This window comes from Pteropus alecto, unplaced genomic scaffold (genome assembly GCF_000325575.1).
Source record: "Pteropus alecto unplaced genomic scaffold, ASM32557v1 scaffold7, whole genome shotgun sequence".
NCBI lineage: Eukaryota > Metazoa > Chordata > Mammalia > Chiroptera > Pteropodidae > Pteropus > Pteropus alecto.
Genome location: NW_006494614.1, coordinates 13,735,024 through 13,750,046, shown reverse-complemented (window position 1 = coordinate 13,750,046; position 15,023 = coordinate 13,735,024). Strand labels below are relative to the sequence as shown.

Sequence of the window (15,023 nt, the reverse complement as noted above, 5' to 3'; positions counted from 1 at the left end):
ATAGATAAATAACCAAGCTGATTATATTTTTTGAAGGATTATTTGGTTTTGAAGCATTTACCCTCAATTAACAAGACATAGATGATATATGAATTCTAAATGGTGTTGTTTTGATAAACTAATAGCTTCAACTTTCAACTAGGAACAATTTTGCCTCTGAGAGAATACTTGGCGATGTCTGGAAACATTTTTGGTTGTCATAACTGTGAAGAGATTACTAGTATCTAGTGGGAAAAGGCCAGGGATGCCCCTAAACATCCTACAATACCCAAGTGCTGAGGTTGATAAACCCTAGTTTAAATATATAACTACTATTATGACTAAACTATTCCACCTCAAAATGTTGAAGCCTTAATCCCCACTACCTCAGAGTGTGACTGTATTTGGAGATAGGGCCTTTAAGAGGTAATTAAGTTAAAATGAGTTCATTCCACTGGGCCCGAACCCAGGTCGACTAGAGTCCTTATAAGAACGGTAAATTTGAACACACAAAGAGATGTGGGACGTGAATGCATGAAGAAAAGATCACATGAGGATGCAGAGAGAAGGCAGTCATCTATAAGTCAAGGACAGAAGCCTCTGAAGAAACCAGACCTGCCTACCCGTCAGTCTCAGGTTTCTAGCCTCCAGAACTGTGAGAAAATAAATTTCTGTTTTTAAGTCACCCAGTCTGTGGTATTTTGTCATGGCAGCCCTAGTAAACTAATACAACTATATTGCAAAACAAAAAGTCACTATATCTTTCATCTTAGTTACAGAAAATTTTCCTGCCTTTAGGTTCTCCCTGGCCGATTCCTTCAAAGCTCCTCTGCCACCCCAGTGCCTTCGAGTTCTTTCCCCTCATTGCTTTGCCTTCTTCTCAGTGTTATCAGTTGTGATCCTTAAGATGCCATGTCACGGAGACATGGATAAGGCAGGTTGTTCAAGGTCTAAATGTCACTCTACCACTTCTGTAATATTTTGGTGACTATCCTAAGTGCGATATAGAAAACACTAACTAAAAAAAGGTAAAGTAGAGGAAACCTAGCTGAAAGGAAATCCTAATGAATTACTTAAATTATGAGAGAGGAAAAGAATGATAGAGAAAGTAAAGATTCAGCCCAGTTCTTCTACTCCTAAGGATCAAACATGGTTCCCAAGCTCTGCCGAGGCACTATGCTTTCTGACGTAACAAGATGACAAAAGAAGTGGATTTTTAAGCCCTAAAAATGCATGCTTAGCAACAGAAGGAAGAAAATATAATCAGGTTAAACAAGAGTGGTTTTACCTTTGCTGCGATTTTCAGAGAAATCTCTCTAATGGTGCTCAAAGGAGGATAAAGTCGGCCCTCTTCCAAGTGTTTATCTGACACTTGCTGAGCTATAACCTTAAAAAAAGAAACAAGAAAGAAAGAAAAAATATTTATAGTTCACATCATACAATGTGGTGGTTATGAGGATAACTAAGTGAACGGTCACATATTCTGTCATGAATAGAAGCAGATCACTTTAATGTGACCATCTAATTTCGTCTCCCTCTTTTATCAATGGAAAAACTGAGCCCAAAGAGGCTTGGTGATTGATGGAATCACACAATTAGCAAAAAAGATGGGAACAGAATCTGGGTTTCTTCTTAATCCAGTTCCTTTTCTACTGTACCGTGAAATGCTAGCAGCTTTCCTATTTGATACATTAGAGGAAGGGGAGAAAGAGGAATAAGAAAGTTAGAGGAGGATGATAGAAATGATGGAAAAGGAGCCTGACAGTAAAGGAGAGGAGGCATCCAAGACTGACCACGCCGTTACTCCCAGCTCACAGGAGGTAGAGCAGTAGGCTGAGAAGTAGGATTTTAATTTTATGCAGATTTCAGATTACCTGAATCACCTAACTAGCATTTGCTGCCCCAAACCACTCCCTATTTCTAAATCAAAGAGTGTATACTTAAATATTTGCTAAGAAGGTAGATCTTATGTTAAGTGTTCTTATCATAACAACAAAATATTAATAATAAAGAGGGCAGGAAAAAACCTTTAGAAGCAGTGGATTTGTTTATGACATAAACTGTGCTAATGGTTTCACAGGTATATACTTATCTCCAAACTCATCAAGTACATAATTAAGTATGCACAACTTTTTATATGTTAATCATACCTCAATAAAGTGGTTTTAAAAAATGAAACAAATTGACGTCCTGTGCCTCCTAATGTGATGCACTAGAAGGAGACAATTATCAGGCACACAGTGCTCCTAACAAACCACACAATTTGAATTAAATCATGAGGAAACAATCAGATAATTGAGGAACACTAAACAACAACTGGCCTGTACTCTCTAAAATGTCAATGTCATAAAAGAAACAAAAAGACAAATATTCTTGCAGATTAAAAAATTAGTCTAGAGGCTGTAAAGGTCTTTTTTTAATGGATAATTGGTAAAAATGGAATTTAGACTGTACATTAGATAACTACTATCTAATGTTAAAGTTCCTTAATTGGTAATGATACATGAATCATATAAGAAAATGTCCTGAAATATTTAGGGATTAAGGGGCATATCTGTAAGTTGCTTACAAATGGTTCAACAATAAAATACTGTGTGTATGTACATTACATATTATACACATATATATAATAGTGCTGAGTTATTTATTGAAACTACTAGGGCACAGAGGTAGACTCAGCAACCTTAAAGTTCCCTCCAGCTTTAAGACTTTAAGTCTTTTAGAGGGGTGGGTCGAAACCAGTATATATAGCTGAGTTTTTATTTAATAGAACTATGAATACAGAGAGGAAGTAGAAAACCTTTCTCATTTGAGATATGCTGAATAATCAAATACTTATTTTTCAGCATCTTTAATATCTTTTAGATTTTTTAAATGAAATTATTTCTGAAATATTGTTTCGTTGCCATCAGCAAATATGAAAGACATAACATTACAGAGAAGTTAAAAAGCAGTTCCTACCCTTGACAGATATATAATTTAGTAAGATAACAAGGTACAGGAAGAAAAAGAATACTGAAAGAGATGGCCTTGTCTAAAAAATGAAATGTGAGTGTTAAGAAATCCAGAGGAACAGTAGAGGGAGCTTGAGGGTGGAATCGAAGGAAAGCTAGGAGTCAAACAAACAGGAAAAGGCGTGGGCACTCCAGAAAGAAGTCAGAGTCAGACCAAATGCAGAGATGTGTGAGCTGGACTCAGTGAGCCCAAATGTCCTGATCTGGGGGAGCAGAAGATCCGTGTGGAGAAATAAGGATTGGAGCACTGTTAATGCAAATTAAGTAGTTTCGGTTAAGTCCTATGGGTGACTGAGGACTTTTGTACAAGGATTTTTAGGCAGGGGTTGGGACTGGAGAAAGGCAAATTTTTACCTAGTTTCCTCTTTGGTGATGTAAGGCTAATAACAATTCCTAATTCATAGGATTAAATGAAATAAATGAATTTAAAGATTTACCACACTATTTAGTAAATGTAAGTATAAAATAAATCTTAGCTATTTCATTTAAAAAGAACAGACAGGCAGCCAGCATGGCAGAGTGGAAGTAAAATAGCTTTGGGGGTCAGATCTAGTTCTATAAAATAACAGCTTATTAGCTATTTGATGTGGAGGCAAGTTATGTAACCTATCAACTTCAAATTTTTTCAATGGTTTATATAAAATAATATGTATATTATTCCTATCACCCCTAGCACATTGCTGGTATTCAACATCATTGGTTTTTTTCTCCCCTAGAATGTTACACAACATCATTTTAAAGAGACTGGGGAAAGTCAGAAGATGCCTGAGTACTGGCTCATTATTTCGAAACTCTTTGCTGCTTTTGATATGCTATTGGTGTCTCTAACTATATTGTTGGCTACCTTCAAATAATCTCTCTTTGTTTCATTTTGACAATGTTATGGTAACTGGATTTTCAGATGCCCAGTGACTTAAAGAATCAAAGTTTCCTCCATATGCTGTTGTCCGTGGTGATCATCTCTGGTGTCTTCTGGGAGATATCAGAAAGGGGTGGGGCAAGGTTGATGAGAGGACACAAAGCAGGCAATTCAGGAGGAGTGGTGAAGATAGGAAGCCAAGGTTTGTCTCCCAGATGTGGGAAAAAGGGGAGGAGTCAGCTCCCAGACTGCTGTACAAACCATGCTCCCACCAGGATTGCTGACCCAGGAGAGCACTGAGTGTTCGTTCTCATCAGAGATCCAGAAGACGGTCCAGACTACCAGGAAAGCCAAAACTCTGTGTGATATAAAAGTGTCCAGGAACAGTCTTTGGGAATGGTGCCAATCCATAAGATTTCTGATTCCATAAGATATCTAACTAGTATTTTTATATAATCTTAAGTTATTAAATTTAGAGTTGTCAAACAAAAAAAATCACCTAGATCTCCTCCATGTTACTTTTGTTAACTATAAAATATACTCTAGACAAGAACTTTCTTCTTTTGGGGGCCTTCTAGCAGTGAGTGTCTCTGGTACTGTATTTATTCTTGCTATGATATATGACTAGTTCTATTTGTTTCAATAAGTATTCAACTTTCTGCTTTGTGCTTTTAGAATTGTGCTAGGTGCACCTGGCATTTCAAAAGAAGTACATGGAAGTCTGTTTTTTGTTTTTTTTTTTTAAAGATAAGTTATAATTACAAAGCAACACTTAACTGTTTAAAACATGAAGCTCTCAAGAGCATAATACAACTAGGAATGAAATTAAATGTCGATGTGTTTGATGAAGACAGCCATGACTAACTAAAGAGAAAGATTAAGATGAGCCCTAGTAGTCACAAAAGGATGCAAGGATGAAGTGGGACTTAGTAATGACCTGAAGGATAGGCTTAGATAGGTGGGGAACAATTTTTAGAGTTTTCCAAGCAAGAAAATAGATAGAACACTTACACAGTATATATATGCATGATGAGTTTGGAGGCTTTGAGATGAGGGAGAATGAAAAGAATGTCTGGCTTCTAAGCTTTGATGCTGGCTTTGAAAGGAGGTGTCACTAATAGAAATGCAAATATTGAGGGCAAGGGAAGATGAGAAATATAATTTTACATCTTGTGTTTAAGGAAACAGCAAGGCATTTCTGTGGAAATATCCATCAGGTAATTGGAGATATAGAGATGTACACAGATTTGACTGCATTAGAATGAAGATAATGGAAACAAGAGAATGGATTGCTCTGAAAACAAAGGAAAAGGAGAAAGAAAAAAGGACAAAAAATAAATGCTAAAAAAAGCTGATAGTTAACAGAGACATGTAAAGGAGACAAGAAAAACAATGAGGTGGTATGAAAAACAGGAATATTGTATTGAAGCCTAAAAGAAAACCAGTGGAAAAGCTAAAAGATTTAGCCAGAGAGATTACTAGTTATGATAAGAATAACTCTATTGACATCAACATATTTTATTATTTTTTCTTCAAAGTTTTTTGGTATTACTTTACCTAGATAGTAAATTGAAAGATTTTTTTTTCATGAATTTTGTCACTAGAGGGTGCTGGAGTTATTTAGAAAACACTAGGCACTATGAATAAAAAATTGGTTTTTTTCTTATGATGGTCTGCTATAAAAGACAATGATTACATTTTCCTTAATGTAACAACTTTGAAAAGCTTCTTTAGTCAATAGATATCTACTTATGTCTAACAGCATTTTTTGAGTTAAAGACACCCTGAGACATCAGCTGTCACGCTTTTAATGCAGTGATAAACAAGAAAGAAGCAGAATATTATAGCTTCCAGACATCTGTTCCTACAGAATGATGCCAAGTGCATTGGGATTACACTCCTTTAGATCCCATCACAAAATAAGAATCTTTGTTGATATTTTTAGAGTTCCTCCTCACAATAGAAAGAGTAGTATGTGTGTATGACGAAATATTTGAATAATCAATTGTTATTTGCTTCAGTTCAGATATCTTACAGTGGTTTAATTTTAAGAAAAGAAATTCACTCAAATTTCTTATTTATAAATTGTATCGTCTTCAAACATGATATCAACCAGGGGTACATTCTGATTGTCAAAAGCTCATATTTTACAAATATGTGTCCAATCATTATATCATCTCTCTGAGGAACAGGGGCCAAGGGGAACTGATGAGAACATGAAGTTCATGTTACCTCTTGTGCCATACGTAATAGAGTCCTTTGTCTCTAACAGTTTTGTGTCTTTTGCCAGCATTTCTGAAATTGTGGCAGGTTAACTTCATGAGCTTACAAATAGGGTAAAATTTCAGGTCTTTCACAGTTCTCAACAGCAACTTAGTAGAGCTTCCCTAGTGGGTCTGTTCTGTGATGCTCTGAGAATCTTTCCTGAAGGCCCACACTAGAACCCACCTCTGTCTTTTCAATGACTCTATAAAAACCTAATTCCCAGTTTTAATTTCCTTTCTGCTTAAAATACGAGAGTAGTTTGTGTTTCCTACATTAAATCTGTATGATAAACACTTCTTCAATATACTGAATCAGGCTTTTATTTTGAATCTTCAAAATGCTATTATTTAGGAAGGTTCTTAATGAAGAAATATTTACCACTTAATCTATGAATTGGAAACAAAATTTCTGTCTCATTACTGTCACAGAATTTGATTGGAAGTGTAAAGATAAAAAAAAAAAAAAAGGAGTTCCAACGCTGGCTACTGAAGAATAATCTTACTTGTGACTCAGTATGAACCTGCTACCCACCCCTTATTCTCCACTGAGAAATATTTTCTCTTCTTCGGCTATATCTTCTAGGGAGTGAGCTGAGATGCTAGATAAAGAAAACGTTAGACAACCTACACTGAGCTAATTTGGTATTTTATAACCTTGGCGAACTTAGAGTATATTACAATACCTCAGCAGTAGTGAGAAAAATTTTATCTGCGATATGTCTCAATCCACATGCCACAACACCAAGAGCAACTCCAGGAAACACGTAGGAATTGTTGCCTTGGCCAGGGTATAAGGTCCGTCCATTTGGAAGAGTGACTGGATCAAAAGGACTGCCACTGGCAAAAATTGCACGTCCCTGCAACACAGACACACAATTTTAAAACAAAGTAGGATATCTTAAAATGAATGTATTGTAGCAGAACTAACCCATACGAGTATTGAAAAAGAAGTCTAATTTTTCATTAACTCTCTAATAAGTCTCAGCAAGCTTTTATCATGTTGGTAATATGTTCTGGAGGGGTGGTTATCATTCTTCTCTATCTTACTCTCTACTCCTAAGAGAAGTGTGCAAAACACAAGACACCCCAAGACCACCACTCTATTCTCTGCAGTGGTCCAACCTAAAGGTCTATCAACTGTTTCTATACAGGCTTCCAATTATAGCCTTCTGAAAATAAAAATAACAGGTTAATATTAGAATATTAGAAAGAATGGCATTTTAGGTTAGAGTTTAGGAATCAACACATTTCAATGCAGTCACTGGAACAAATTTTATATATTTCTATATTTTTATATATTTCTATATTGCAATATTTTTATATATTTCTATATCGCAAAGAATTATATGGAAAATCATATAAGAAACAAACTCAGCAAAGTGGGATTAGAAAATAAGATGATTAAATTATCAATAATTATCAAAAACTATCTTCATTTTTTCCTTGTCTTAATATTTTGTCATTATGTTTTTGAGGAACCTCATGGATCACATGCTTTAAGGTGGCATTAACATAGGGCCTGTTAGGTGCTGCCTTCCATACTGCTGATCGAAAGAGAAGCATGTGTCTGATCACGGAGGGTGAGGGTAGAGATAATTAAGAGCACCAAGGGCTTCTAAAATAGGAATAGAAAACCTTCAACAAATAAAGCATAGCAATCTAAGAAATGCATTTGAAAAATCTACAGCACCAAATCTCCAAAGCATAGTTTCAATGATGATAGACTGGGTTATAACTTTCACCCTCTTACATCCAGACTCTAAATCCATTATGATATTAACAATATTAACTTATTCATTTTTAACAAATGTCACAAAATACATCTGTATAAAGGTAAACTGTATAATATGCTTCAACCTTATTCAAAATATAAAAAAATTGAAAACAGGAGAAAAAATTTAAATTTTCATCTAGGTGTCTATAAGACACTGTTATGGTTTGCATAAAATTAGATTTTATTTTTGGACAAGTCTGAGATCTTCAGCTCTGTTTAGCAGATAAAGTGTTTTATTACAATCAACTTTCTAATGTAACTATTTTTTAATATATATTCAATATATATGTATATTTTTTATTTGATATATATATACCTTTAAAAATTTATCTTTGAGAAAGAGACCTGCACATTATATCTACGCTTATTAATCTTCCTCCCCTCCTTCATTCCTACTCCTCCTAATCTATTGTTCTATATTCATCATATTTTATGGAGAAATGGTATTAAATACTCTTATATACATGAATTGTTAACCTGGAGAAGGAAATCTCTCCATATCATTTTTGATAAATTATAGTTTGTCATGGTTCAATAATTTTTTTTTTGGTATTTCGTATTTTTAACCTTTCCTAATGACTTTTCTCCTGTGCCTATAGCAACGGATATTCAAATCCAATAACAGGTAGATCTTTTCTTGTTTTGTAATCCTTTGACTGAATCGGTGTTTAAATTTTCAGCCTCAAAATGACTTTCATTTTATATATAAGAACATAAAACATTAGGCAAGATCAAGAAAGAGTTTAGGCCATTTGTACCAGGTGCATTCAAACTTAAAAACACAATATAAATTTAGCTAATTTTGTTTATGTCTATTAACTCTTGAGGCCTACTGAGATATAGAAAAACAAAACAATTATATCAACAATCCTTTATTATGGGCCTACTATATACAATGTACCATGCTAAAATTTTATTATTGTTCAGAGGTTTTTTTTTTTCCCCTCCTTTAAGGATTTAAGGACTACTGATGGGGCAAATTCCCCAATCCACAGATGAGATAAAAATTTAAATTATTCAGGACATTGAGGCTATCAGAGTAGCTCCTTGCCAAAATTTCATTAATTCTAGTAATAAGCATTTAAGTATATAATATTGATGAAATGAATCCATCGAGCTCTGATTTGTGCACAGTAACATAATTTTGCATCATGTTTACCTTTTTTAGTTCATTTGGAATTTATTTCTAAAATAAATTCTGTAAGATCTGTATGACTCAACCACTATTTTGTTGTCATGACATTTTCAAGTCTTTGAAGGGAAAAAAGGCTCTTGTCAGTCAAATATATATTAATGCAAACATAGAATAAATAAGTCACTTTTTTGAATATAGTAAAGTATTGAAGTTTTGATGGCTCCTATCCCAGCCTGGCTGGATGTCAAAACAGCTGCCCAAATGCTCCACCCATGGCATCAAAATCCAAACCCAGGATTTAGCAAAGCAAAAATAAAATTGTGGGTTTTATACTGTGTGCTTCAACGTTTGAGAATAGCTAGTTAAAAATTATTTTAATAAGCATCTAGAATCAAGCCTTTTCCTTTTTAACTTTTGTTTAAATCTTAAATACTTCCAAATCACTTGAGAAAAATTATCAATAAAACATTATAAAGTTTGTTTTGCTTTATGAAAAAAGAATATTTTTAAAACATGCTAGAAAAGGAAATAGTTCTTAACCTTTCTGACCTATTCACTTTTCTTTCAATCTTGATTGTATAATTTTTAAAAGTTAAGTAATAAATAAGCACCTTGGAAATTTGGGGCTTAAAAAGAATCAAAATTTGATCATTAAAATATCAGTTATATTTTTTCTTTACCTTGGTTAGTTTATAGCACTGCTCTGCGGTACATTCTGCTTTGCTGGTTGGATTACTCAAAGCAAAAATAATAGGCCGTTCATTGAGGGCAGCCATTTCTTTGAGAACTTGTTCTGAGAATGCACCACTGATTGCAGCAACTCCTAATGCAGAAATGAGAAACCAGTGAATAGGACTATCAAGAAGCCCATGCCCAAAAAACATTGAGATGTCAGGTCATTTTCTAATAGACCCTAAAGAAAATATAGAATATTTGTATTAAAGTGACAAAAAAGATAAGTTTGTTAATGCCAACAATCTTTAGGGTTACAAATCTATAAGTATTTACTTAAAAATCACAGATATAACATTTGACTCAAAATACACTGACCTGGTGACCAATCACTAGAAATTTTAATTACAAGCATTTATAACAGGAAATTAAAATGTGTCCAATATATATTATTTCTCTACAAAAGAATCAGTATATTTCAGTCTCTATAGCTATAAGGTAATTATGTTTTATAAACCAGTGTTAACATTTAAGACAATCATCCAATTCAATTTAAAATTGAACTATGATGTATTAAAAGAATTTTAACAGAAGAATAAAACAATTTGTATAATGAAAATGAAAAAAATGAAAGATTCCTGATAGAACATATTTTGTTAAAAAAAAACAATAAAGGCTTACTACAGTTCCTGTCATAGAGTATTTGTTTTCATTATGGTTATTATCATCATCATTCTCAATACTGTCATTTGTTTCACAAGAACTTCTAGGAATGGAGTAAGATAGAAAGTAAGGGCTGACATTATATACACACAAACAAGAGATAAAGTTTCATGACTTTGTTTTTTTTCAACCACATTTAACTTGACCAGAATAAACATTTTATGGTGCACATGCTATGTGTAAGCTGCTGTATTAACTGCTATGAGCAATATAAAGATATGTGCAGTGTGGCCCCTGTCTTCAAGGAGGGTCTAGTTCATTGTATCTCAACCTTGGAACTATTAACATTTGGGGTGGAATAATTCCTTGTTGGGGGAGGGGCTTTCTTGTGCACTGTAGGATGTTGAGCAGCATCCTTAGTCTCTACTCACTAGATCGCAGTAGCCCTGACCTCCTGCTCTATTCTCAATTGTGACAACAAAAATGTCTCTAGACATTGCCAAATGTTTCCCGGGGCAGGGAGCAGAGGAGCAAAATCACTTCCATTTGAGAACCACTGTCTATCTGGAGTAATCAAGCCTGGAAAAATGCTGAATATGCCAGGTATTAACAGGTTGACAGAGTTGGCAGAAGGGACCATACACTTCAGTTTTGATCAGTAAGATAAAGAAGATAGCATGAATTTACAATTCTAGGTGTCTTGGGGTACTGTTGCTTCAGTAAATGTATAATTTTGTCAGTTCCAAAGATTAGAATTTCAAAAAGCTAAATTAAGCCTCAAAAATCAGTAGTAAAATACTAATCAGGCCAATGTGGGGTTGGGATGGGAAGAAGTTTACCTATGAGAGCAGTTGGTTTTATTTCTCGAACAATGTCTTCTAGGTTCTTCATTTCTTTATGTTCATGGGCAAATTCCCCTTTCTCTTTTGTTAAGGCACTACGTCCCTAGGTAAAGCAAATATAAAAAAATGATAAATCTGCCAAAAATATGCGCATCAATAAATTTTGAAATATTACCCATATTACCAGAATTTATGCTTAACATTTTTATGTATTACAGCTGTTCTTAAAGTCTCTTCTCCAGTTATGAGAGTATTATTTCATGCATTCTTTTAACAAATATTTATGTTTCAGAAAATGTTCTAGGCATTGGAGGTACAATAATGAACAAAATAAATTTTTTCCCTTATTTTTTATTTAATATTAAAATCTTAATTCTACAGATATTTGTAAAATACTGGCATTAACAAATGGTAATACAAAATGTTATTTAAATAAAGATATTGTTTACTAAACATTATTTGTGTTCATACAGCATAATGCAGCAATGTCTTAGAATGTAGAGTTGGTTTCAGCTGCAGCACTGCCAATTTGTGAACCATTAAGAGGGGAAATTGATGCCATATTTATATCATAGTTTGATATAAATTTTCTGAATAACTTTTAGCTTTACATTTTTATTTTTAATATTTTGATTACTAATGTCCCATGTGTTATCTAGTAAACATCTAATTATAACATTTTAGTTGCAAATTTTTAAGATTTGGATTATATAATAAATCCCTGCCTAACTTTATATGGTATATGGTACTTTATGATTTATAACTTGTTTTCACATATTTTACTTGATCCCCTCAACAATTTTGAAAAGTAGGGCAAGTGTAATTAGAATTATTTTGCATGAGAAAACAGAGTTCTGAGATGTTAAGTGACTTGCCCAAGGCAGATATTAGAACTCAGTCTTTCCAATAATACACACAGTACAGCCCTGGAGAAAAAGCTTTACAAATAGTATATGACAGATTTTTTGCAAATTGTTAATCTTAAAGATAGTACAGTTTTTTTGCTAAAATTGTTATTATTTTATTTCTTTTGAAAAGTAAGACGTGAATTATTGATAACTTGAAACATATGAACCTCTCTGTACTTGTTTCATCTATAAATAAGAATAATAAAAATTTCTACCTCATAAGTTTGTGAATTGAATTAAATAATACATCTAAAGCACCCGGGACTATGTCTGAGTTCAACAAGAGCTCAATGTTAGTTGTAATTAAAATTATTGTGAAGAAGAAATAAATCATAATTCATATATTTAGGCTAGTAGACTCTTCATTTCAGATATCTTAAAACAGCACAGACATAATCAGGAGGAGACTTTGCCTTAATAAATCCTTATCTTCCAGGAAAACCAGTGACCAAACTATTAAAACCAAGTAAAAGTGTCTATACAATTTTTTAAAATTCATAGTAATGTAAATTCTAGCATTTTTCTATATTTAAAGCTTTTTAAAATTTTCAACCAAATTCCTGCTTACTGCAATTTAAAACAATTACTTTTTGTTTAAATTCGTACCAATACCCCTGAATAATCATTTGCATCTGAAAACAGATAATGAATCACACTGTCTCCTTTTCCAAGTGAGGAACCCCAATGCCTTTAATCTGTTCTAACTGGACCCACCTTTCTTCCCAATAATCAATGAGGTGGCTTGACTCTGAACTCTCAGATGCAATTGTCATCCTTTAAATACCACAGAACTAAAGACAATACTCCATCAAAGGAATAACCAATGTTGAATATGGTCAAGGAATTATCATACTTCCTAGAGCATGCTTTTAATGTTAGATTAATGCATTCTAGTATCATGTTTTCTTCAATAACAGTAAAATATTATAATTAATCTTTACCAGTGGCTTACTTTGAAATAGAAAACAGGAACCCCACTGAAAGAATTGTAAAAGAATAGAACAGTTATAAGATTTTTAAGAATATTAACAGAATAGGAATAAAAAACACTAAAATTAATTTTAAGAGGAAACATGCCACCAATTTGTTTATTTAAAAAAATGCTTAGGCTCACCAAACAATAAGATTCCACACAATCTACAGTAAAACAGCATGGCCCACAGCATAAAGTAGAATTACAAGGTGACAGTAAAGGCTTCCTGAAAGCATCTGGACGTTCCTTGTCTGAAAGACAACTGCTTCTTGACTATTCGAATACTGAAAAACCACATGACGATGAAAATAGTGTACCCAAACTGCTTCTGGTATACAGTTCAAAATAAATTTGCATATGATCTCCATAAAAATGGAAATTCTTCATTACCAAGCCAAGAAGTAGCCTCCCCATGAGCAAATATAACAAGCAGAGAAGTCTTAGAAATGATTTTATTAGCAACCAAAATAACCAAATTCCAAGAGGTACAATATGAATTGTACTATTGCTACAAGCAACATGTAAATAAGAGGATCTAGTCTGTTTATATTGAATGTGAACCTACAAATCCATAACATGAAATAAATTTCAAAGATGTTGAATAATCTGAAAGTGAGAGAGACATATTCTCCATTTTCTTAATTCAATGATTGAAAGTATTTTCCTGTGTGCGGTGTTCCAAATTATTCAGAACAGCAGATTTAAAAAATTCTAAACATAGCAGTTTACCTTTGAACAACATGGGTCTGAACTGCGTTGGTCCACTTACATGAGAATTTCTTTCAATAAATACCCATTCTGTTTGCAGCCCACAGCTAGGAATCCATGGATATAGAGGACCAACTGTATGTATTGTTCTATGGCCTTTTTATATAGGGACTTGAGCATCCGTTTATTTTGGTATCCCTGGGGTTCCTGAAACTAACAACCCATGGATATCAAGGGACAACTAATTTGGGGGGGAGTCAAAAGTTACACTCAGATTTTCAATTGTGTAGGGGTTGGTGCCTCTAATCCTAGGGTCAGCTGTATTTTACAGTGTTGTCCTCGTAACTGTTGATTGTCATTAATATATCATTAGTTTGTGATTTTTGTTGGCTAGGGAGATGAATAAAACAATAGCAGCAGAATGCATTCTAATAGTTAACAGCAGGTAAATATTACTTCTGAGAACTTTTAATGACATTCAGAAAAGTAAAGCTCCCCAGTTAGATCCAGACAACATCTACAAATGTTGGAGACAGAACATGGGACTAAGGCTCAGGATAGCACATTCATTCTCATGATCTTGGGCAATTACTTTGATATGTCTAAGAATTTTGGTTTCCCCATCTAAAAAAGTGGTTTGGATTGATGATGATGACAGTGCTGATGAAAATGAGCCAGATCTGTGATTTCCAAAGCTAGTGAGCACCAGACTCAACCTAAAGAAAAATAAATTCCTGAGCGCTGCTTCTAGAGATTCTAATTCAATTCCGAGATAAGGCCCTGTAATCTGTGTGTATTTTTTTTTAAGCTTCCCAGGTAATTAGGATAATCAATCAGTTTTGAGAATCACTGTACTAAAGGACTTCCCAGACACATTTTACAACTGTATGTGACATGTTTTCAAAAAGTATAATAAAATCATGACTTCTAAAGAAGGAAAGCTACAGAATAATGTAAATTAGCAATCACAGATTTTGAGTACTGCTTTTTGGCTGACAACCTGAAATATAGTGAAAAATATTTAATGTGGATTAAACTCTCTAAATTTCCTGGAATGAGAAGAAAATCATAAAGAAGATAGATAAACATTGTCTGAAAGGATAAAATGTATGCGTTTAAGTGAACATCTTTTTTTATCAGTTATCATAACAGCACTAGCAGCTCCTACCCACTGAAGCCAGAACTTGGCCAGAAGACATCCATCGAGTAAGAAATATAAATTACCTACAGCT

General features: G+C 33.7%; 1 protein-coding gene across 1 annotated transcript in view; it reads right to left on the bottom strand.

Moving 5' to 3' along the window:
* ME1 (malic enzyme 1) overlaps positions 1-15,023 on the bottom strand; it is a 147,493-nt gene that overhangs the window by 2,805 nt on the left and 129,665 nt on the right. Inside the window, exons 10-13 of the mRNA XM_006926350.3 lie at positions 11,200-11,305; positions 9,706-9,848; positions 6,800-6,973; positions 1,268-1,366 (exon numbers count right to left, since the gene is read on the bottom strand). Coding sequence (XP_006926412.1) covers positions 1,268-1,366; positions 6,800-6,973; positions 9,706-9,848; positions 11,200-11,305 — 522 coding nt within the window. The remainder of the gene's footprint in view (positions 1-1,267; positions 1,367-6,799; positions 6,974-9,705; positions 9,849-11,199; positions 11,306-15,023) is intronic.